General features: G+C 45.5%; 1 protein-coding gene across 1 annotated transcript in view; it reads left to right on the forward strand.

Moving 5' to 3' along the window:
- The window catches only part of XRRA1 (X-ray radiation resistance associated 1), a 101,896-nt gene that overhangs the window by 76,472 nt on the left and 959 nt on the right, over positions 1–24,465 (forward strand). Inside the window, exons 11-18 of the mRNA XM_003923469.4 lie at positions 3,842–3,882; positions 7,761–7,886; positions 15,398–15,491; positions 16,235–16,350; positions 19,257–19,604; positions 22,739–22,931; positions 23,673–23,788; positions 23,993–24,098. Of these exons, the coding sequence (XP_003923518.3) occupies positions 3,842–3,882; positions 7,761–7,886; positions 15,398–15,491; positions 16,235–16,350; positions 19,257–19,604; positions 22,739–22,931; positions 23,673–23,788; positions 23,993–24,098 (1,140 nt within the window). The remainder of the gene's footprint in view (positions 1–3,841; positions 3,883–7,760; positions 7,887–15,397; positions 15,492–16,234; positions 16,351–19,256; positions 19,605–22,738; positions 22,932–23,672; positions 23,789–23,992; positions 24,099–24,465) is intronic.

Below are 24,465 nucleotides of genomic sequence, written 5' to 3' on the forward strand. Positions count from 1 at the left end.
ATTCTCTGTGTTTTCTTAAAGTTCATTGTGCTTCTTTAAAACATCTGTTTTGGCTGGGCATGGTAATCCCAGCACTTTGGGAGGTTGAGGTAGGAAGACTGATTGAGCCCAGGAGTTGAAGACCACCCTGGGCAACAAAGTGAGATTCCAGTTCTACCAAAAAATTAGCCAGGCATGGTGGTGCATGCCTGTGGTCCCAGTTACATGGGAGGCTGAGGTGGGAAGACTGCTTGAGCCCAGGAAGTTGAGGCTGCAATAAGCCATTTCATGCCACTGCACTCCAACCTGGGTGACAGAATGAGAGCCTGTCTCAAAAAACAAAGGAAAAAAATACCCCCAAAACAGTTATTTTGAATTCTTTGTCTGAGAGATCACACATCTCTATTACTTTATGGTTGGTCTCTGGCATCTTATTTTGTCTGTTTGGTGAGGTCATATTTCCCTGAGTGTTCTTGATGTCTGTAGAAGTGTGATGATGTCTGTGCTTTGAAATACTCGGTATTTATTTTTGCCTTTGTAGTCTGGCTTTGTTTGTGCCTGTCCTTCTTCAGAGGGACTTCCAGGGATTCTAAGCAGATTGACTGTTATGTTTCTTGAGCCTAGGACCACTACTGGCATCTCAGTACTCAGGAGTGGTATAAACCCAGCCTTGCTGCAAGTCTTGGCAAAGATTGAGATTGATGTGGGTTTCTGGCCCAAGTGGGTCTGGGAAGACTCAAAGATAGGACTAGGGCTATGTGAGAATGCAGGCCAAGGAGACCCGAGTCCAGAACACTGTCCCAGTGGCCCAGACATGTGTGCCTCCCAGCAGGTCTCTGCATGGGCAGGATGGGTCCCAACTGTGGCCAGAGGGACTGGATTTAAGACTGGGCCATTGCTGGGTGTGGTGGCTCACACCTGTAATCCCAGCACTGTGGGAGGCTGAGGCGGGTGGATCACAAGGTCAGGAGTTCAAGACCAGCCTGGCCAAGATGGTGAAACTCCATCGCTACTAAAAATACAAAAATTAGTCGGGTGTGGTGGCAGGTGCCTGTAATTCCATCTACTCAGGAGGCTGAGGCAGAGAATTATTTGAACCTGGGAGGTGGAGGTTGCAGTGAGCCAAGATGGTGCCACTGCCCTCCAGACTGAGCAACAGAGTAAGACTCCATCTCAAAAAATAAAATAAAAAAAAAGACTGGGCCATCTTGGGATCTGCTGTAGGAATGAAGCTGGTGGTCCATCTCATTGGCTTAGACAGGTGTATGTCACCTAGGAGGTCCCTGCAAAAGTAGTTCCTTGACTGCAACAAGAGACCAGAGTTGAGACTGGCACCCCTCGGGATCTGCTATGGGCTGGAGGCTGGTGTGCCTGGCATGGTGGTTCAGACAGGAATTCATCTGCCAGCATGTCTCTGCATAGAAGGAATAATTCCCTGATTGTAGCAGGAGGGGCTGGAATTGACCATAGACTCCCTTGGTATCTGCTATGGAACAGAGGCTAGAGAGCCCTGTCTTGGTTCAGGGAGGTGCACATTACCCAGCAAAGTTCTTGCACACTAAGAATAGTTCCCTGACTACAGCAGGAGGAGCCAAATCTTAGACTGTGGGATCTGCTGTGAGGTGGTGGCCATTGGCTCAGAGGGGCGTGTGTCTCCCAGCAAGTCTCTACACAGATGAGATGGTTGCCTGATTGCCGCAGGAGGGGTCAGGGCTAACACTGGACCCCGCTGGGATCTGCTATGGGAAGGAGACTAGAGAGCCCATCTTGTTGGCTCAGGCAGGCGTGTGTCTCTCCGCAGGTCTCAGCACAGACAGGATAATTCTCCACTGTAGTGGCAGGGGTCAGAGTTGAGACTGTGCCCTCAGGATTTGCTGTAGGGTGAAGGCTAGAAAGCCCGGTCTCATTGGCTCAGAGGGGCATGTGTCGTCCAGCAAGTCTTTGCAAATTCTGAGTAGCTCTCTGATTGCAGCTGGAGGGACCAGATCTCAGACTGGGTGAAATTTGCTGTGGGACAGAGGGTGGTGAACTCAGCTGGGAGCCTCAGGGTACAAGATATGGGTGAGTCTCCTCCTGGGTCCTTGTACAAGAAACTGTGAGCAGGGACCTCAGCTGAGACAGCCTGGATCAGACAAACAGGGAAACTTTCAGGCTTACTGCCAAGACTGATGTCAGTGGGTAGACAAGCCTTTCCACCAAGGCACTAGCATGTACAACTCCTGCTGGACCTCTCTGCAGATGGTTTTGGTTGCAGGCTCAGGCCAAATGTGGCTGTAGCCCAGGCCCTTGGAAGGCTAGGCTGTTTCTAGTCTTGAACTGGGGAGCAAGAGTTTGTGGATGAGCCACTTGGATGTCGTCTGCACTCTCAAAACAATCCTTCAAGGTCTTGGGCTCCACCAGGGTTTCATAGACTCCTACCTGAATCTTGAGACTCCTGCAGAGAGACATTTGACTGTGGGCAGGTGCAGGATTTTTGTTATTGTGAGGGGATATGAGTGGGTTACCTTCTATTCCACCATCTTCTCTGTGCCTTTTGCATTCAGAGTCTCTCCACTCAGTCTTCCATTTTATAAATTAGTTCTTCAACTGGGTCCATTCTGCCATTCAGCACGTTTATGAGTTCTTTTATTATAAATTTACAGCTTTGTTAGTAGCTTTGCTTCCACAACAATCTGCTTTTGTTTTAGGAGTTAAATAACCTTTGAATTTCTCAGAGAATACTAATTATTCTATTTTGAAATTTTTATAACTTTTGTTAAATAAACTGTTTTTATTCAGGTGCTAATTCTTCCCTTTTTTATATTGTTAATTTCCCTCAAATGTTAGGAGATTCTTGATTGTTTAGTTCCTTTGTGTAATAATAATCAGAAGCTTAAAATGCAGTAATTCCTGTGATTGTGGGGAGAGCAGGATGCACATTCAGGCAGCATGCCTCTCTTTCTAGAGGTGCTGTCTAGAGGTGTTTTCCAGGGTTCACTGCTTAGCACCCACACTTGCAACCATGGCCCTCCCCCAAGGGAATTCCTACTTTGTTCATTGCACAAAGCTTTTCCAAACTCCCTTGCAGACCCTCATTCACAGGAGAAGTTCTTTATGCCATATGTTGTTCCATCGCCTATTACTATTTTCTTCATTTTCATGTGACCTTTTTCTCATTGCAATATCATTAACATGTAGAAGGTGTCGCTTAACTAGGCTCAAGGTGAGCAACGTCTGCACAGGATCTAGTCCCAGCAGATGCTATGCTATATTAGGTTGAACTCAGCTATTTTATTGGCTCATCTCATTCTGATGGTCCCAAGAATGAAATCACTCTGCAGCCTCCTCCTTATGACTGTATGCTGGTCGTTCTTGGTGTCTCTCCTGAATTCACTGGCTTAACACATTCTGTTTCTTCGAATATTACAAATATTATTTCCAAATCCTCTGACAGAATGTCTTCTATATACATTTCTAAGACAGTTGATTAGCTTTCTGTTCAGTATGGACTCCCCAGTAATTCTGAAGCTCGAAAGTGATTGTGTGTTTTAAAGTCTGAAAGAAGGTCAGTGTAGCTGAAATACAGTGAGTGAGGGAGACAGTAGCATGAAATGAGATTGAAGAAGTAGGCAGGGGCCTGATCATGCAGGACCTCAGAGGTCTGGATAAGCAGTTTGTATTTTATCCTAAGTGCAAAAAGACTTATTACCTGGTGCATGTCACAGCCAGCTCCTCTTCCTAGTTAGCACTGGAGCCGAGGACCAATGAGGACTCCCTGTAGGAGGTGCCCCGCTATACACAGTGGCTGGCAGAGCTATAGCCTGGGTGCTCTAGGCGTCAGTCAGTGCTCTCACCAACCTTCATTCTTTTTCTTCTGTTTCAGAGGTTGTGTTCTCATCTCAACCTGGATTTTCAACCTCAGAGGTAGGAGCTGACTACTTTGTTTGTGTTCCTGAGTTAGAATATTAATTTTAATAGACCAAATGAGTTAATGGAGCCATGAGAGTCATTTCTGTAGGTGACACTGAGGAACCCCACTGAATGAACAGGTATTTGCCAAGTACCTACCATGTACCAGGTCCTGTGCTGGCCACAGACAGACAAGTCCTGACCTTACCTGCCTACTCTTTCATTGTTCTTACATGCTGTTTAGCATAATGTAATAATGGCAGCTGCCTCAAGTGATAAAATTGGCACCGAAGTGGGGCGGCTACCAGGAGCTCCCTAACAAGAGTCCCCCAAAGCTGGCAAAGTCCTTGCCAGAAACACCACTATCCAAGACCTAATCCTTGATGTCACAGACTTAGACCCTTGATTTTTGTCAGCACAGAATTTTTTTTCCCCCTCTCATGGCAGATGCTCATGGAAACTGGTGCACGTAAACTAAATATTGATTAACTCATTTACAATAAATAGAACATCTCTTCATTTAGCCAACCTGCATCCTTGAGAGGTAGCTCAGTATACAACCTCCCCACAGATACAACTGCGTGAGAAATTCTATCAGTTAACTATAGCTGCTTACCAAACCAACCCAATAACAATTCATTATTTTTCACCACTCACAATTGAGTTGATGAGGTGATTCTACTGGCTTTGCCAAGGCTCACTCATGCAACTGCATTTAGCTGGCAGTGGGGCTAGGGGCTGGGTTTAGGTCCACAGCTGGCATGGCTTGGCATTTTCTCTTTACAATCTTTGTCTCCTGGGCTTCATTACAGTATGGTTGCATTATAGCATCAGAGTTTCAAGACAGCAAGGGTAAACTGAAAGTTCTGAAATTGAAATAGTGTCACTTCTCCACATTCTTTTGATCAAAGCAAGTCAAAAGCCCACTATTACACTGCTGTACAATTCTGACACTGACCCCTGAGTTCCTGCAGACCCCACAAATTAAGCAGACCCCACAAGTGAGGGTAGTTCCCAACAAGATTGCCCTCACTTCAGAGGCCAGCCACAAATTTGGGAGTCACCAGGCTAGCCACACTTTGACCAACTGGCTATGAATTCAAGCGTTTCCACAACCTACTCAGGTTTAGTAACTTTCTAGAACAATTCACAGAAGTCAGGAAAGGGTTATACTTACAATTACAGTTTTACTATAATGCAGCAGTCTTCAACCTTTTGGCACCAGGGACCAGTTTTGTAGAAGGCAATTTTTCAATGGACTGGGGTGGGGTGGGTGGTTTCAGATGATTCAAGTGCATTACATTTATTGTGTACTTTATTTCTATGATTACACTGTAATATATAATTAAATAATCATACAACTCACCACAATGTAGAATCAGTGGGAGACCTGAGCTTGTTCTCCTTGTTCCATCTTGGTGTGATGGGAGGCAGTGACAGATCATCAGGCATTAGATTCTCATAAGGAGTGTGCAATCTATATCCCTCACATGCCCAGTTCACAATAGGGTTTGTGCTCCTGTGAGAATCTAATACTGCTGCTGATCCCACAAGAGGTGGAGCTCAGGAAGTAATGTAAGCAATGGGGAGCAGCTGTGAATACAGATGACGCTTCGCTCACTCTCCCACTGCTCACTTCCTGCTGTGCAGCCCAGTTCCCAACAGGCACCAGTTTGTGGGCCGAGGGTTGCCCAGCTATATATGATAATGAATCAGGACCAGCCAGATGAAAAGGCATATACAGTGAGGTCTAAGAGGGTCTGAGAGCTTTCATGCCCTTTCCCTGTGGAATCAGGGCATGTCTCCCTCCCAGCACATTGATGTGCTCACCAATCAGGAAGCTCGCCCATACCTCAGAGTCCAGAGCTTTTAATGGAGGCTCACTGGCTACCTGATAGAACTCAATCTCCAGTCCCTTATCCTTTCCAGTGGTCAGGCTGGCGCAAAGCTCCAACCCTCTAGTCACGTGGTTAGTCTTTCTGGCATGGCCAGCCTCCATCCTGAGGCATCTCACTACCATAAATTCAGGTGTGACTCAAGGGGTCCTGCATAACAAAGATACTCCTATCACTCAGAAAATTCCAAGGGTTTTAGAAGCTCAGTGCCAGGAACCTGGGACAAGGACCAGCCAAATTGTTTCTTATATAACAGCCAGTCTAATTTCTAAAGAGGGTAGAGACATTATCTCACTTCTGAATGGGAGGAGCAACCAGGTCACACTGCAAAAGGGCATGTATGTGGGATTGAGGCACTTGTGGCCAATTAACAGTCTACCACAGAAATCAAAGATAATTTTTTTTTTTTTTTGAGATGGAGTCTTGCTTTGTTGCCAGGCTGGAGTGTGGTGGCACGATCTTGGCTCACTGCAACCTCTGCCTCCTGGGTTCAAGCGATTCTCCTGCCTCAGCCTCCCAAGTAGCTGGGACTACAGGTGTGTGCCATCATGCCCAGCTAATTTTTGTACTTTAGTAGATACAAGGTTTCACCACGTGGGCCAAGATGGTCTCCATCTCCTGACCTCGTGATCTGCCTGCCTCAGCCTTCCAAAGTACTGTGATTACAGACATGAACCAGTCATTTGTAGGACTGCTCAGTGCTCAGATCAGCTCTCTGACATCTGAAAATCTAGAAAGTGAATTGGATAGTTGAGACTTTTAGTGGCCTTTCTCCATTAAAATCAGATGCATCCCCCTCTAAGACAGGGCCCTTTCTGCCCCGAGCAGAGCCAGTTATGCCCTTGGTTCAGAAAATTCTTCATCCTGACTCTCTGGCTTTTCCTTTTTTGTGCTCCAGTCTGACTTACCCACTTCAGTTCACATAGCTTTGCTCCAAGTAGGGAATTACTAGTGGAGGAGACTGCCTTATCAGACTGCCACAACATTCCACTCTTGCATCTCAGAGATTGCCTTGGGATCACTGGGAGAGGCGAGTCGTCAGAGTTCCCAAACACCATCACTGGCTTTTATTTAACTCTCACCCATGACTGACATGTCCACTTGTGTAGTTTTTACAAGTTGACCCAAAAGGGTACAAAACACTTGGCCCAAAGTAAATGCCCCACAGATGTTCACTGAATGAACAAGCCACATTTAAGTGACTTGCTCAACATTCCATAGTGATTAATGGAACTAAGAACAGAATATAGTCCATCTGAACCTAACCATTAGCCCAACATCTACCCTTTGGTCCCACTGAACTCAGGAATCAGTGAGTGTTCTGGGTTATGTATAGTTAAACCAACAATTACCTTTTTCTGCTTGATCAAGTATGTTGCACCTGTAGTAGTCTGGGTTGTATGAAAAGAACATGACCCTGCAAAGGATTCAGATGCAGCATGCCACATTCAGCCCCCATGGGCCGGCTGGTCATTCAGGACTGTTGTTTCATCCTCAGATGAAGAACCTCCACTGGAGGATGGTGGCTAGCCCATCAGAGCATGTGTCCAAGGCTCAAGACACCTCCTTCTCCCTCTCCCCACTGGGAAAATTCCCTTAACAACACAAGCACCTGCCCCTTTGCTTTCTGGAGAATTAGCCCAACTATGTAGAAGGGCCAATTCAGGGTAAGCTGCTGTAGGGCAGAGGGAAGGGGTGGAGACCAAGTGCTTCTGGTGTCTGCACCAGTGCTCTAGTATCCTGTGGCCACAGAAAACTTGAAAATGGAACTCTGGATGCTCCAAAATTAGCTCATCATGTGATCTAAGAGCACTTGGACCCAGAATTCTGGGCCCATGGTGACATCTACCCTTAAGACCCTGCATGCCTCTTTTGGCCAAGTCTCTCTAGGAAGGTCATTCATTCCACCATATTCCATTGAAAGGGTCTGTTGGCCTTTAGTGGCCTTAAGTTATTTGTTATTGAGCACTTTGATTTTGATTTTTCCTTCTTTCCAAGAAAACCAAGATATGTTCACTTCCTCCCATATTTGAGATTCTTCCTGTGAAGTCACTGAAGGCCAGGAACCAGACGCTGGCCCCACCCTTCCCAGAGCTGAGATACCTTAGCCTGGCCTACAACAAGGTGACTTTCTGCTCCTCTACTCTTTCCTCAGGGGCACAGATGGGAGGGGTGGGATGCAAGCTGCTCTGGTCTAAAGACCAACCCTCCATTCAATTCCCTGCATTATAGGTACAAGGGCTCAGGAATTCTCAGGGTGGGGAAAGTGGAAGGAGTTCAGGTCAAGGTAGGAGTCCATCTCTTCAGTCACAGATATTTACTTAGCACTTACCAAGTGTCAGGCTCTGTGCTAGGCACTGGTATACAGCTGTGGAAAGAGACTTGGCCTCTGCCCTTTTGCAACTTATCACCTAGAAGGAAGACTGATGTGGACAAATCATCACAATACAAGCATGCTTAGTGTTATTGCAGAAATTCACTGTGTTATGATGTAAATGATGGAGGGGAGGTATCTAACCTAATACTTGGGATTAAGGAAGGTTCTCAAGAAAGTGGTGTTTAAGCTGAGATCTGAATCAGTGAGTTTAATCAGGTGAAGAGGGTGTGTCAAGTGAGGGTAGAAATGTTGTAGCCTAAGGGGAACGGCAGATATAAAGTCCATGGGACAGATTTAACATGTTTTTCCAATATCCATATCCTGTTTGTTTTTTTGTAAAATCTCACTAATTAAGCCCTACTCAAGTCTGAAATGCAAGAAACTTGTAAGATACTCTGCTTACATTCCTTCCATGGCAAGCAGCTGGTACAGCTAAACTCCCCAAGTGTTTTCTTCTAAGAGTTTTATAGTTCTAGCTCTTACATTTAAGTCTTTGTTCTATTTCAAGTAAATCTTTATATAGTGTGAGAGAAGCATCAGCTTCATTCCTTTGCATGTGGATATCCAGTTTTCTCAACGCCACTTGAAAAGACTATTCTTTCCCCCACTGAAAGGTTTTTATACCCTTGCCGAAAATCAGTGGACCATAGATGTATCATGGGTCCCTCTTCTTGAAATTGGTAATTTATGTCTTTTATTGATCCAAAATAGTTAGACATTACCTCTTCTATTGACTTTTTCTTATTAAACTAACTGCTGGTTTCACTGGATATCTGTTTTCCATTTCATTGATTTCTGCTCATAACTGTACTTCTCTTTTACTTAGAATGACTTTAATTTGCTCCTCTTTTTCTTATATATTAGGCAGTATAATTTTAGGTAATTTAGACCTTTCTTCTAATATAAGCATGTAAAGCTTTACATTTCTTCTTCAAGCACTACTTTAGCTATATCCTACAAATTGTAATATATTTTCTTTTTATTTTCATTCAAACTATTTTCACTTTTTCCTGTGAGTTCTTTGATCCACAGGTTGTTTAGAAGTGAGTTAATTTCCAAATATATGGGGCTCTTCTAAGGTACATTGTAACTGTTTATTTCTAATTTAATTATCTTGTGTGCAGATAACATAATCTGTAAGATGTCATTCTTCTGAAATTTATTTGAACTTGTTCTATGATTCACCCTATGGTGGGTCTGTCTTGGTGAACATTTCAAAAACTGTTTATTTTGTGCATTTCAAAAACTGTGCATTTCAAAAACTGTTTATTCTGCAGTTTTGGAGCAAAGTGTTCTACAGCTATTAGGGTAAGGTGGTTGGTCATGTCACTTGGATCTTCTCTGTACTCTTGTCTACTTATTCTATCAATTACTGAGAGCAGTGTGTTAAAATCTCCAGATGTGGTTGTGAATCTGCTTATTTCTCCCTTTAGTTCTGTCAGTTTTTACTCCATATATTTTGAAGTCTGCTATTGATGCATATACATTTAGAAGAATTGTTATATCTACCTAACGTATGGATACTTTTATAATAATGAATTGCCCTTTTTTTGCCTCTTATAATAATCCTTGTCTTGATGTCTTTTTTGATTTAAATACAGCTACATAGCGTCCTTATACTTAGTGTTTGCAAGGTATATCTCTTTCTATCCATTTACTTGCAACCTATTTATATCTTTCTAGTTAAGCTGTCTCTTTTAGACACCATGTAAGTTGGTTTTTCCTAGAGTGCCAGAGTGTTTTTCTCAGTGTTCCTGTTTTGTCCTCAGCTTTCATCCTTCCCCGAGTGCCTGTACCTCAGAGTTTATCTCCTCACTGCTTTTACTTGCTCCTTAGTGCTTTCTAGTAACACGTGGTGGTAGAGGCCAAAGGGAGGCTTTAGCCCCAGTCTCGGGCAGCCCTGGGACCAATCCTGTGTCTCGAGGATGGGCTTTTCTCAGTGGTCCTACCCTCCCCAGCAGTAGGAGACCTCTAATGTACTAGGCCCAGGTTGGTTTCCAGCTCCAACCCCAAGAGTAGTAGGTTTCAATTTTTTCCCTACCCAAGATGCAAGGCCCCAGGCTGACAGGGTTTGCTGATCTTCCTTGGCAGCCATAGCCTTTTGTTCACTATGGAGAAGGGTTGGTAGGGCCGCCTGCCTTTTTTTAGTGGTAGCCATTGCCTCTTCCAGGCCCACAGCACTGAAGAATGCTGTCATCCATCCCTCTCCTGCCTCCAATCTTTCTCACACTAGTGAGTGTGAACTCTCTGGGTGTTTGCAGCTTAAAGGAGTTTACTCTAGGCCAAGCTTGGTCTTTATAAATTCACTAAAATTTTTAGCCGATTTCTTCTTAAGTGCTTGTGTGGCACTCGCATCTGCCACATTCTGTCACAGGCAGGCCAGTGTCCGTGTCCCATCTCTCCTTGGAGGTGCCAGTATTTCCTTAGATTTCAGGCCACATGATTGTCCTGAGACCTTAGCTCTCTACCGGACTCAAGAAAAGTTATAATTTTATAAGTTACTCAGTTTTTTTCTTGTTATTCAGCATTCTTTCCATTTTTCTATGTTTGTACCTTAGTCTTTAAATGGTATTTTTCTTTATGATAGTTACCACCTAACGTATTTTTTTTTTTTTTTTTTTTTTTTTGCTTTTGTTTTTAAGACGGAGTCTCACTCTGTCACCAGGCTGGAGTATAGTGGCACAATCTTGGCCCTCTGCCTCCTGGGTTCAAGTGATTCTCCTGCTTCAGCCTCCTGAGTAGCTGGGACTACAGGCACGCCATGTGCTACCATGCCCAGCTACTTTTTGTATTTTTAGCAGAGACGGGGTTTCACCATGTTGGACAGGATGGTCTCGACCTCTTGACCTCATGATCTGCCCGCCTGGGCCTCCCAAAGTGCTGGGATTACAGGTGTGAGCCACTGCACCCAGCCTACGTATTATGTCTTTTTGTCTATTGTCACATATCTACTACCAGAATGTGCTTTTCTTTTTTGGCACTAGGACTTCGTTTTACTTACATCTATATGCTCATTATCTAGAATATTACCTGATACATGATAGGTGCTCAATAAGTTTGATGAATGATTTTTCTTTTTTTTTTTTTTTGAGATGGAGTCTCAATCTGTCACCCAAGCTAGAGTGCAGTGGCACGATCTTAGTTCCCTGCAACCTCCACCTCCCAGGTTCAAGCAATTCTCCTGCCTCAACCTCCCGAGTAGCTGGGACTACAGGCACCTGCCACTACACCTGGCTAATTTCTGTATTTTTATTATAGATGGGGTTTCACCATATTGGCCAGGCTGGTCTCGAACTCCTGACCTCGTGATCCACCTGCCTTGGCCTCCCAAAGTGCTGGTACTGCAGGCGTGAGCCACTGCGCCCAGCCTCATGAATGATGTTTTCATCATGTCAAATATTACCACTACCTGTGTTGAAATTAATATTCAATTTATTAAAGTTACAAGCTTCAAAATAAATTCTGCCTTTAAACAGAACTTATACATCTAGAATATTCATCAGAAAATCACTCAGAATATTCACTAGAAATTTTCATGTCAAAAGTAAAATAATAACTTTCACTTGTTCTTTAATACTTAGTTCATAAATGTGACAGATTGTTATACTCTCCTTAACCCAACAAGATTGAGCAGAAATGTAAAGTTATCCATTGGAACCTGAATGTATCTGCAGAAGCATTCAGCTCACCCTAGAGGGAACAGACTAGCCCCATGGCCAGACTTCCACTTGCTATGTCAGCCAGAATCCTAAGCCCATACCTTTCAGCTGAGCTTAATTTCACAGAAAATATGACACACATGACCTGAGTATCATTCAACTTTTTATCAATTTTTAATTGTAACTTTCTTCAACTTTTTAATGACCTAATTTGGGTAAATGTAACTTTGCATCCTGACAAAATTAAATTCTGCATCTCCCATTCTTTAGTGATTGTCTCTTGATCCCCTGATTTGCACGCAAGAGACCGTGCACCCACTTTGACCACCCTGAGAGTCATTTATCAAAACATTTGGCACTGTTTTTGGTTCGTCTATCTCTGAGGTCTAGAGAAGATGGCAGCAGACTTTTATATTTTACTCTGTTGCAACTACTCAACTCTGCCCTTGCAGGAAAAAAGGCAATATGGCAACAAATGAGAAAGGCAATATTCTAATGAAACTTTAATAAATGGATCATGGGCCATATTTGGGCCATGGGCTATATTTGCCAATCTTGGTTTTGGTACAGCCTGTGTGCTAAGAGTGGTGTTTGCATTTTTTAATGATTGAAAAAATCAAAAGGATAAAATTTCATGACACATTAAAATTATATGAAATTTAGATTTCAGGATCCATAAATAACATTTTATTGGAAAAGAGCCACCACACTTACATATGAATTGTCTATGGCTGATTTTGTGCAACGATAGTAAAACTGAATAGCTGCAACAGAAACCATATGGTCTGCAAAGCCTAGACTAGCAGGTTTACTAGACTTCCTGTCTTTGACAGAAAAGGTTTGCCGATCCCTGGTCCAGAAGATCAAATGTTAAAGTCCCTCAAGGCCTACTCCTAGTCCCTTTTCTTCTCTCACTCCCTACTGTCACCACAGGGATGACTTCAGATACCCACTGGCCCATGAACAGTGACTCACAAATTTCCAACTCTAATGCAGACCTCTCTTCTGTGTTCCAGACCAATGTATCCAACTGCCTATTTGACATTTCTACCTGGAAGCCTCAAAGGTACCGCCAACATACAAATACCCAAAGCAAATTAATAAATTTTTTCTTCAAATTTTATGTTATTTCATTGTTCCTTATCTTAGTGAATAGCTTCACCTTCCATCCAGTTACTCACGCCAAAACCTGGTTGTCACCTTTGATACTTCTTTCTCCTTTACTCCTTCCCATCTACCCCCGCCCCCACTAATATCTAATTCATCACCAAGTCTTGTCAAATTTAGGTCCTCATATTTCTAAAATCCATCTAATTTTATAATGAGCCACCACTTGCAGGCTGGCTTCACAGGGCATTCTCTGTGTCCCACACAGCCACGAGGTCTCCCTCAACACTGGCTCTACTTATCGCTTAGATGTGTGGCTCCTCCTCTCCCCTGTTCATCCCCAGATCAGTGCCCAGATTCCTCCAAAGACCAAAATCTTAAACCACCTTTGGGTTGCCCCCTACTTGCATTTCCAGCCTCATTTTACACCAGGCACCCTCTTTCTATATACTTTTAGTCATACTAGCCTTCTTTAAACTCCTCCAGCAGGCTATGAGGCCTTTCACACGTTTTTCTCTTTGTAGAGAATACCTCCTCTCTGCAACAAACTTAAATATCTTAATGACTTAACACAATAAAAGTGTATTTCTTGCTTTTACAAAGTCAATCATGGATATTCCTGGTTGGCAAATGGCCTTCCACATGATCAGAAACCCAGTTTCCCCCTGGCTATGTTTTGTCATCCCATAGGGCCTTAACAGTACTCACCTGGATCCTATGTATCTCATTAGATGGTGGAGCAGGGGGACCGTGGTAGAGGGAGGAAAGTGGAGGAGGTACGGGAGGGTAAGGACTGTGCATAGAAGTAGCATTTACTACTTCCACCCAAGTTGCATTGGCTAGTACCGGGTTACATGACCACACATAGCTGCCTGGGAGGCTAGGAGATATAATCTGTGTGCTAGAGGTAGAGAAATGGTTTTGGTTAATACAGAAGTTTCTCTGCCACACACTCCATCCCCCACTGCATTCACTAGTTAAACCTCCTCTCCCTCCTTCAGGTCTCAGACACCTCTTACCTCTCTGACTAGGTCAGATCACCCTGGTACTTCATGCGCCTCTCTTGTGACACTTACCACATTGTAAATCTATTCTCCTGTGTTACTGTCTCTCCAGTGCTTGTTTCCCACTGGACAGTGCTCTTTGAGGGCAGGAATTGTGTCCTGTTTTGCTCATTCCCAAAAAAGTGCTTGGCACATGGTAGGTATTCAGTAAATATTTGTTGGTTGAATGAATAAAAATGAAAGTGAAGTTAGTTGCTCAGTGGAAATCTAGTGCTGTCCAGTAATGCTGCGAAGGAAGCTAGACTGCCCTCCCTCTTCCAGTCGCTGGATTTTAGTATCTTCATTGGGTCCTATGTCTGACCCGATACCTGCCAGTGTGTGCAGGGGTCTGATAGGCCAGTGCCCCATTCTGGCCACTTTGATCTTGATGTCCCTGATATTTTTCCATTGCTAATAGACACTCTCACCAAAATGGTCCCCAGCTTTTCCAGGCTGTCTGCTCAACAAAGCTTGTATATTTTTTGCCCTTCAGAGGCTGGGTTGGCCAGTAAGCCACCACTTGCAGGCTGGCTTCACAGGGCATTCTCTGTGTCCCACACAGCCGTGAGGTCTCCCTTAACACTGGCTCTACTTATCCCTTAGATGTGGGTCCTCCTTTCCCCTTATCCATCCCCAGATCAGTGTCCAGGAATGGCCTCAGTGGAAGAGCCATCAGGAGTATGTAGAGGTTTGTGTTGAGGAAGATGAAGTGTCAGACGAATTGTATCCTGAAGTCAAAGTCAATGCCCTGCCAACCTTCCAAACTCTTTTTTTTTTTTTTTTTTTTTTTTTTGAGACGGAGTTTCGCTCTTGTTACCCAGGCTGGAGTGCAATGGCGCGATCTCGGCTCACTGCAACCTCCGCCTCCTGGGTTCAGGCAATTCTCCTGCCTCAGCCTCCTGAGTAGCTGGGATTACAGGCACGCGCCACCACGCCCAGCTAGTTTTTTGTATTTTTAGTAGAGACGGGGTTTCACCATGTTGACCAGGATGGTCTCGATCTCTCGACCTCGTGATCCACCCGCCTCGGCCTCCCAAAGTGCTGGGATTACAGGCTTGAGCCACCGCACCTGGCCCCAAACTCTTTATGAGCAAAGAGTTTGTTCTTGTGACAAATGTGTTTTTTCTTACTGTTTTGCCACCAGCTTCCCTAATACTTGATATAGGCTACATATCCAGCATGGAGAAGAGAGAAAAACTCTTAGCTCTCAAACACGCAACACTGACAGTGGAATTTCAGACAGGAGGGGCAAGGTACTCCACACATGGGCAAGTAATATTGCAGGGACAAGGCATCGCCCAGCAGCGAGTGCCATCCACAGCAGCATGTCTGACCCAGTCCCATCCCCAATCCTAGCAAGCGTGTAGCCCTGCAGCGAGGGGCCTAGACATACCTGGGCAGAGGTGATGAGTGGTGTCAACCTGAGAGTTTCTCCTGCATTCATTACAGATTGCAAAGGAGGATGCTGTCCTGCCAGTAGCTCTCTTCCCATCTCTCTGCGAGTTTGTCTTTCATAACAACCCTCTGGTGGCCCATACACGAGGTACAGTACCTGCAAACCTGCCCCCTCTCGACCCAGTGCCCAAGGAGCAGCGTGGCACCTTCATCCCCACCTCAATCTTCGGATCTACTCTGTCGGGGGGACAAGGTTCATGGTACATTGGGGGATGGAGGAAACAGCTCTGTACCAGCTCATCCTGACAGTAACCCTGTGAGGCAGGCATTATTGTCCCCATAGCCAGGGGTAGAAACTGAGGCTCAGGGAGGTTCGTTATCTGCCCAAGGTCACACAGTAAGAAAGAGTCTGAGTTGGGAATGGAAGATGGAATTCTGTAGATCCTGTATGAACTCTTTTGAACTACACCCTGCTTTGTGAAACAGTCTTGTCATGACCTCATTTCCTACTTCCCAGTTGCAGAGGGATGCAGGCCCAACTGCAGGACCCTCCCTTCTCAGAGGACACTAAATGCAGTGGTGCTGGGCCAGCAGTGGAGCCACTGTGTAAGATATAGGAGCTTGGAGGCATTTTAGAGCCCTGGGCCCTGGAGTGACACCAGTGAAGCTCTGATCCTTGCTCCATACTATCTTTATTACCTTGGACAAATTCCTTAGCCTCTCTGCCTCAGTTTCCTTGCCTGCTGAATGGCAGTAATGAGGTACCTACCTCCTAGGTTGAGAGTAAGTTACATTAATACATGTAAACCAGTTTTGATAGTGCCTGGCACATGGTAAGCCCCAGTATAAATTTTAGCTAATAGTAATCTTATTTTCCCATCACGGCACCAGGGGTCCCTCCACTGCTGAAGAGCTTCCTCCAGGAGCGACTGGGAATCCACTTAATTCGAAGGAAGACAGTAAAGTCTAAGCATCATATTTTGATGCCTCAGAAGGCTTCACGGAAGGTAGGGCTCCCAAGGCAGGACTCCACCCCCAGGAAGAGAGCAGCCTATTATAACACATGCAGACCAACCTGGCTGTAGAGCTGCTTTCTTCACAGTGCCTGGAATCTCTCCATTAGGTTCAGCATTGCCTCTTCTCCTTTCCTTGCTCTGGGAAGAGCATTGGATGAAACAACAGATATATTTTAAACTCCCAAAACCCTCACCAATGCAAGCTACAGTCACCTATAGTAATTGAGAATGGCTATGGGCCAGATGTGGTGGCTCATGCCTCTAATCCCAGCACTTTGGAGGCCAAGGCGAGAAGATTGCTTGAGGGCAGGAGTTTGAGACCAGCCTGGGTGAAACCCTGTCTCTGCAAAAAAAAAAAAAAAAAAAAAAAAAAACCAAGGCTAAGCCAGGACCAGAATACATCTCCTGCCTGAATCTTAAGGAAGTGCTTCCATATGTTGAGAAAAGTCTGCTTTCTTTGCCATAAAGTCAAATCCCTCTTAAAATTTCTGTGATGTGTTCCTCCCTCCTGAACTTTAGTCTTTCTACAAGCAGAAGGTGGGCTGAGCATTGCTGATCCCAAAAGTTAAATACAGATATTTCCTTGCCACCCACTCTGCAGCCCACCTCTGTCCAGCCAGGCTCTTGTCTGAAGTCCTCAGAGGACTAGACAAGCATTTGAATTCAGAAATAGAAATTCCAAGGTTTCCATCATCCATCTCCTTGTCTGTTACCTCCTCTACAGGATCTGCCCCATCACTTCCTATCAGCCAGCTAGGGAGGGGCAGAATCTGCTCTCTCCTTTACAGAGCCCCGTGCCCAGGACTCTGGAGCACTTGCATCCGTGCCATCCCACAATCCTCACAGCAGATGAGGCAACAGACTCCGAGAGGTGAACTGACTTGTTAAAAGTTAGCGTTGGATCCTAGGGGACCCCTCACACCTCCTTCCATAAAACGTTCTAACTTCTGAGCTAAATAATTTAAACACAGATGCCAGTGGCCCAATGAGAAACAAATCAATGCTTTGTTAATGTAGGTAACACCCTCTATCCTAGACTGGACAATGTGGCTTAGTCCTAAGTCAGACTGGGGATGCCTGCATGTCCACAGTGGGCATACAGAGATGGGGCTAGAGGTGCAGATTAGACTCCTGGGGTTATTCGGACAAAGGCTGCAGGCCTCCCCTCACACCCAGGCATGGACAGACCGGAGGAAAATGGATAACCTGCCCGAGCAGGTCTGTAATCAAGAAGCTGTGTGAGCCCTTTGCTTGTGAGGACACAAATGGAAAATAAAACAGCCTGGTCTCATTGATGAGCAGTAATCCAGCCCACCACTGAAGCAGGGCCCAGTGACTCAACTTCTGACCAGTTAGATTACCCATTCCTCCCTTGAGAAGGGGTGGGGAAAGTAGCGGTGGGCTAAAGAAAGAACATTCCCTCTAGCACTTCTCTCACACAGAGCCATGAGAGGGAAGGGGAAATGTCCCTTCCTGCCAGCTGCCAAGCCATGGTGCTTGGTTTTAGATGCTGAGGCATGGTGCTGTGCCGTGCCCTGTGCCTTGTGGCATGGATCAGACAAAGACTCTGGATCCCTCAGGCTTCAAGTATAAACATTGAGGTTCTACATGTTTTCCTAAAGGAAATATTTTCTTTCTTTCTTTTTTTTTTTTTTTTTGAGACGGAGTTTCGCTCTTGTTACCCAGGCTGGAGTGCAATGCCGCGATCTTGGCTCACCGCAAGCTCCGCCTCCTGGGTTCAGGCAATTCTCCTGCCTCAGCCTCCTGAGTAGCTGGGATTACAGGCACGCGCCACCATGCCCAGCTAATTTTTTGTATTTTTAGTAGAGACGGGGTTTCACCATGTTGACCAGGATGGTCTCGATCTCTCGACCTCGTGATCCACCCGCGTCGGCCTCCCAAAGTGCTGGGATTACAGGCTTGAGCCACCGCGCCCGGCGGAAATATTTTCTTAAAAAGTAATGTATTTTATAAAACAGCCATCCTTAACCCTCCTTAGTCCGTTAGGTACATTTGCACGCACCATTTTATTTGGCGGAACTCTGTGAGAGGCACAAGGAGGAAGTGGGAGCTCAGAGGATAGAACTGTATCCAGCCCACATTTAACTACAGTGCTTGGAATCTGTCCACTACACAACTTAACATCTCTCAGTAAAAGTACAGATAGAAGTGAACCAAATACCTCTGACAAAGAGTGAAAACAATCCACTGTGTAAAGCGGGAGGGAGAAAAAACTAAGCCCAGCTGAGGTAAACTGGACACATGGACAGCTCCTGGCAGCTGAGGCCGAGGACGAGGGAGAGAATGGCCACAGGCTTTTACTAATTAAGAAAGTTATTTTCTTGGTCCTGACCTTCAGAGAGATCTTTCCAATTTTATGTAAGGTATAGGGACCAGCATCCTGAAAGGGGCCTGGTGCTGCCATCTTCCAGAAAATACAGGACCATTCCCCAACACCCTCTCTGGAGTCCCTGGGGAAAGCCCAAGGGCACCATGTTAAACCCTGATCTGAAGAGCCAAACTACTGAGGGCCAGAGTAACATATGGTCAGAGATGCAGCAGAAAGCCTGGAGCCCAGGACTGGAATTACATCATCGAGGCACACGGCCGAATCACTCTGACTTGGACAGGTCATTTTACCTCTCTAAGCTCCTGTTTCCTCATCTATAAAATTAAGGATAATTATTCATTGGGTAGTTTCAAGGTAGAAATAAAACAACTTATGTCATGCATGGGGCACATGATAGATGCCCAACAAGTATGATTTCCCTTTCCGCCTCCCACTCAGTCCTTACCCAGTGCTCTGGCTGCTATACAAGTGGCCGTAGGCTAGTGAGGCCCAGGAGGAGAGACTCCTGAATAGGAAGCAAATCCATTCTGGCCCTCCTCCATGACAGGTGAAAACCGAAATCCTAAAGGTGCCGAAGCAGCCACTGGTGCTCCATCACCCACACGTGGCCACAACCAAATCTCCCTCAATGGATATGCTAGAGCCAGAGGCAGAGCTGGCTGAAGATCTGCCCACTACCAAAAGCACTTCTGTGATGCCAGAGATGCCCTCTGAGAGCTTGGAAGCCCTTTCCCTGTCTCGCCGGACCTTCGTGCCGCTGCCTCCCATCTGCTCCGACTCCACTGTGCATAGCGAAGAGACCCTGTCCCACCTGAGTGACACAGCTGTCCACCTCAGCCCAGAGCACCCATCAGATGAGGACTCCAAGAGCACAGAGTCTGTCTTCCTGACCCAGGTACCTGTATCCAGCTGCCCCTGCCCACTTGTTGCTAGCTCCCACAGGTTCCTGCGCAGCCCTTAGCAGGCTCAACTGCTGTGGACGGCTGGGAGCAACAAGCACATGGCAGGCCTGGAAAGGAGAAGTCGAGCACCCTGGGCAGGGCTTACAAGCCTCTGGAAGATCTCTGGTCTGAGGCTACTGAGAAGGGTACACATGAGGACAAATCATGGTTCTGTGGCACAGACAAGATCTGGGGTCTGACTGGGGTGCGATTCCAACTGGTTTTTCAGAAGGGTTCGCTGCTGTCTGTACCTCTCTGTTTCAGGTCTCCTCACTTTTGATGCTGCCTCTGGATTCGGGAACACACATAGATCAGATGCAGGTCCTGCCCTTGAGGTGCTCTCAGTATAAAGGGGAAGACAGACAAGAACAGCTCATGCAATCGGTGCTGAGACTGAGGGAAACCCAGAGGCTAGGAGTCTGGAGGTAGGAGAGATGCCTCTGCCCCAGCCCAGGAGGGCTTCCTGGAAGAGGCTCAACTGAGCTGAGATTTACAAGCTGAGTAGGAATTAAAAAGGTGAAGATATAGCAGGAAGGTCATTCTGGACAGAGGAAACAGCATGAAATGGGAAAGAGGAGGGAAATGAAAATGCTACATGCAGGAACCACAAATGTTTAGTATCAGCAGGAGGGTGATGTGGTAAAGGTTTAATATAAGGCTAGAAGAGTTGGCAGGGCCCTCTTGAACTTTACTGCTGTACCATCCCTCTCCCTCATCTCCCTGCCTCCAGTCTTACCCTTCCAGTCTGCCCACTGCCAGATCTTTCCAGGATGCACATCCATCTATCTATTTCTTTATACTAGTTGACTTTTAGTGACATATAAATTTATACAGTATAAAAGTATTTTAAAGAACCATCTCAGAACCTTTTTGGAGTAATGCAGAATATAAACAAGTATTTGATGAAAAGAAAATATGCACAGGAAAGCAACTAGTGAGTACAAGGGTATCACTTAAATGTGCACATCACACACTGCTGCTTTTATAGTAAAGATAGACTGACAAAATGCAATTCTGAGCTCCTAGCAGCCAAAGCAATACAATCAATTATGAGTCCCCATGTTGTTCAGAAAAAAAAATCTTTTTTTCTTGCCTAATTGTCCTGGCTATAACCTTTAATAAGATGAATGGAAACGGTGAGAGCAGACTTCCTTGTCTCGTGCCAGTTCTTAAGGGGAAAGTATTCAGTCTTTCACCATTAATTATGATATTAGCTGAGGGTTTTCCACAGATGCTCTTTATCTGGTTGAGGAATTTACTTTCTATTCCTAGTTTATTGAGTGTTTTTTAATCACGATGGAGTGGGCTTTTCCTATGTCTGTTGAGATGATCATATGGTTTTGATCCTTTATTGATATATTACATTAATTGATTTCCAGATGTTAAATCAACCTTTCATTCCTAGGATCAATCTCACTTAGTCATGGTATATAATCCTTTATACATGTTGCTGAATTCAGTTTGCTAATATTTTTTGAGAATGTTTGCATTTACATTCATAAGCAATATTGCTTTATATTTTTCCTTTCTTATGATGTCTTTCTCTAGTTTGGATTTCAGGGTAGTACCTGAAATTTTTTTTAATTTTTGAAAGAGTTTGTGAAGTATGGGTGTTAATTCTTTTTTAAATGTTTGGTAGAATTCACTAGTGAAACCATTTGGTCCTTGGCTTTTCTTTGCAGGAAGTTTAAAAAGTGCTAATTGAGCCGGGCGCGGTGGCTCAAGCCTGTAATCCCAGCACTTTGGGAGGCCGAGGCGGGTGGATCACAAGGTCAAGACATCGAGACCATCCTGGTCAACATGGTGAAACCCCGTCTCTACTAAAAATACAAAAAGTTAGCTGGGCATGGTGGCGCGTGCCTGTAATCCCAGCTACTCAGGAGGCTGAGGCAGGAGAATTGCCTGAACCCAGGAGGTGGAGGTTGCAGTGAGCTGAGATCGCGCCATTGCACTCCAGCCTGGGTAATAAGAGTGAAACTCCGTCTCAAAAAAAAAAAAAAAAAAAAGTGCTAATTGAGCTTTTTTGATTATAGGTTATATATATGTGTATATATATATATATATATATATATTTGTGTGTGTGTGCTTATTTGTGTGTGTGTGTATACATATATATTTATACACACACACACACACACACACATATACAGGATGGGGTCTCACTATGTTGCCCAGGCTATAGTGCAATGGCTCTTCAAAGGCACCATCCCACTTGTGAGTTGTGAGTTTTGACCTGCTTCATTTCCTACCTAGGCAAACTCATCTCTCCTTAGGCAACCTGGTGGTCTCCCACTTCTGGGGGGTCACCATATTGATGCCAAACATAGTGTGGACACTCAAGGAGCATAATGCACTATGGCCCAGAACTGGTGGGCTCAAGTGATCCTCCCATCGGAGGATCCTCAGCCTCCTGAGTAGCTGGGACTCAGGCATGTGTCACCATGCCTGGTGAGTTATTTTAATAAATAATTACATCCCTACATGACATACAGACTTCTTACAAAGCCATTAGGATAGGCTAAAATCCTCCATGGCTTGCCATCAGAGTGAGGATAAAATACAAAATAAAACACACCCTCAGCTTGGCATATAAATGTCCTTCCTGATCGGGGCCCTGCTTACTACTGCAGCCATCCCTCTCTTCACATTGTACTCTAACTGTACCAATCTTTAGTTCCCCCAAAATGCACCTTAATGTTTCTTACCTCTGCACCTTTTCTCATGCTGTTCCTTGTCTGCAACAATCATCCTTTCTCATCTCTTGCAGTCCACACCTCCTCCCATTGCTCCGTAGGGATAGCTCTCCTGGCTCTTCAACACAGCTCAGGCTAAGGCATTCCTCCAAGGGAGCTTCTTGGCTAGGTTGGGGCTTCCTCTGGGATCACCCAAAACCACTGTATTCCTTCTGTTAAAGCATTTATCAAAGTGTGTGGTTCTTGTCTGTTTTCATGTCTGCCTCCTTCCCTTCCAGTCTTGTTCTTATCCTTGCCTTTAACAGGGCTCAGCAGAGACCAGCACAGAGATGATGCTTGCAATGTTCATGAAATGAATGAATGAACAAATGAGTGTGTTTTCTTCCTGGGCACAGGTGAGTGAGCTGCCTTCCTCCATCATCAATAGGGATGATTTAAAGGAGAAAGATCAAAAGAGACCACCAACGGCACCCAGAGAGGTGAAAGGGACTCGGAGGAAGCTCTCAACTTCCTCTCTTCCCAGCAAGTACCGCGGCTATGAAGAATTGCTGACAGCCAAGCCTGATCCAGCCTTCATTGAGCCAAAGGGTATGTGAGGGCATATCCTTGCTCTAGGGCAAGGGGCCAGAGCAAGTCAGGGCTGAACCAAGGCTGGTGCCAACTAGGGTGCTGTCCTGTCTAAACACCTGTCAAAGGGCTCCATTTAGGGCATCCTTTATTTGAACTCCCACATATTGGGACCCCTGTCCTGGCTTGGGCCTTCACTGGCTGATGTGGAACCACAGTTTCAGAGATTCCAATCAGTCTCAGTCTAGCTGCTCTGGATGGAAAAGTCTCTCCTCAGGAAAGGTTGGATGAATGAACAGACTGGCCAGATTGTTGAGCTTTTACCAGCCCAGGTAAGTCCCAAACTGAACAATCCTTCCTATCTGGTTTGAGGCAAAGGAGGCAGCTTCATCTGTGTTAATCTGTACTTCCAAAGCAACTGGCATTCAGCCGGGCTGTTCTGGGTGTCAGCCCCTGTGATATAACCCTGAGGTTAGTAGCGTCATGTTGGAGCCAACCTTTTCTCCTACTCCAGTACTGTTTTCCCACTACAATCTGTGCTATTTTTCCATTGCAATATGGGACAAATACTCACCAAAGAACGATGGAACTTCAGGCACTGGAACAGATCCAGGAGAAACCTGGGAGTAGTGTTTTCTTTTGGGGACTCTCAAACCCTTTTACCTAGAGCTGCTGTGAGAACTGAGGAATGAAGCAATCAGGGGAGGCATCTGGGAAGAGGAAGGGGAAGTACCTTGACTCAGTCTTGCCTTCTTGCCCTAGGAATCCAGAAGAATGCACAGGCCCTGCAACACATGCTGAAGCACCCACTCGTGTACCACTCCTCCAAGCCCAAGCTGGACACTCTTCAGAAATCCTATGTTCCCAAAGAAAAACGGGTAAACTTCCAGCTGAGTTTATAAAGGACCCCTGAGTACCCCCCACAGGTAGAGATGTGGCTGTCACCTTGGGACCCTCTGAGGGCCATGCTTTCCCAGCACCCCCAGATGCTCCCCAGCTTGTTGCTGTGCCTGTATGAAGTGAGGCCAGGAAAGTCTGTGCATAAACCTGGGATAACACCCTCCTCCATGACCTTCTGCCAGGCCCAGAGGATCCCGATTCCACCGCCACGCAAGACTAGAGCCCAGCTGCTGGATGATATCTTCATTCGCCTGCGGGATCCCCGGAACATTACAGAGGCTCCACTAGGTATGGCTCTGCCACAGCTGCCAGGATCCCAGATCCAGCAGTTCACTCATCTGCTGGCTAAAGGCAAAGAAAGGGTTTGTATCGTGCAGGAAAGACCCTTAGAGAGCAACTGCCCTCACTGGTCTCTCTGTATAGATGGAGAAACGAAGACCCAGCATGAGGCAGGCAGTTGCCTAAAATCATACAGCATGTTAAGGTCCTGAACCAGGGCTTAAGATAGGAGTCAGGAGGGCATACCGCTGACTTCCCACTGCCTCAAGCTGAAAAGGCCATTTTTAGCCTCTTACCATCCTCCTGCCATGCCATCCCCACTTTCCAAGGGTCTCTGGACCAAATCCTGCTGCTTCTGGCTGGGAGGGAACCAGCA

The sequence above is a fragment of the Saimiri boliviensis genome, chromosome 6 (assembly GCF_048565385.1).
Source record: "Saimiri boliviensis isolate mSaiBol1 chromosome 6, mSaiBol1.pri, whole genome shotgun sequence".
Taxonomy (NCBI): Eukaryota; Metazoa; Chordata; class Mammalia; order Primates; family Cebidae; genus Saimiri; species Saimiri boliviensis.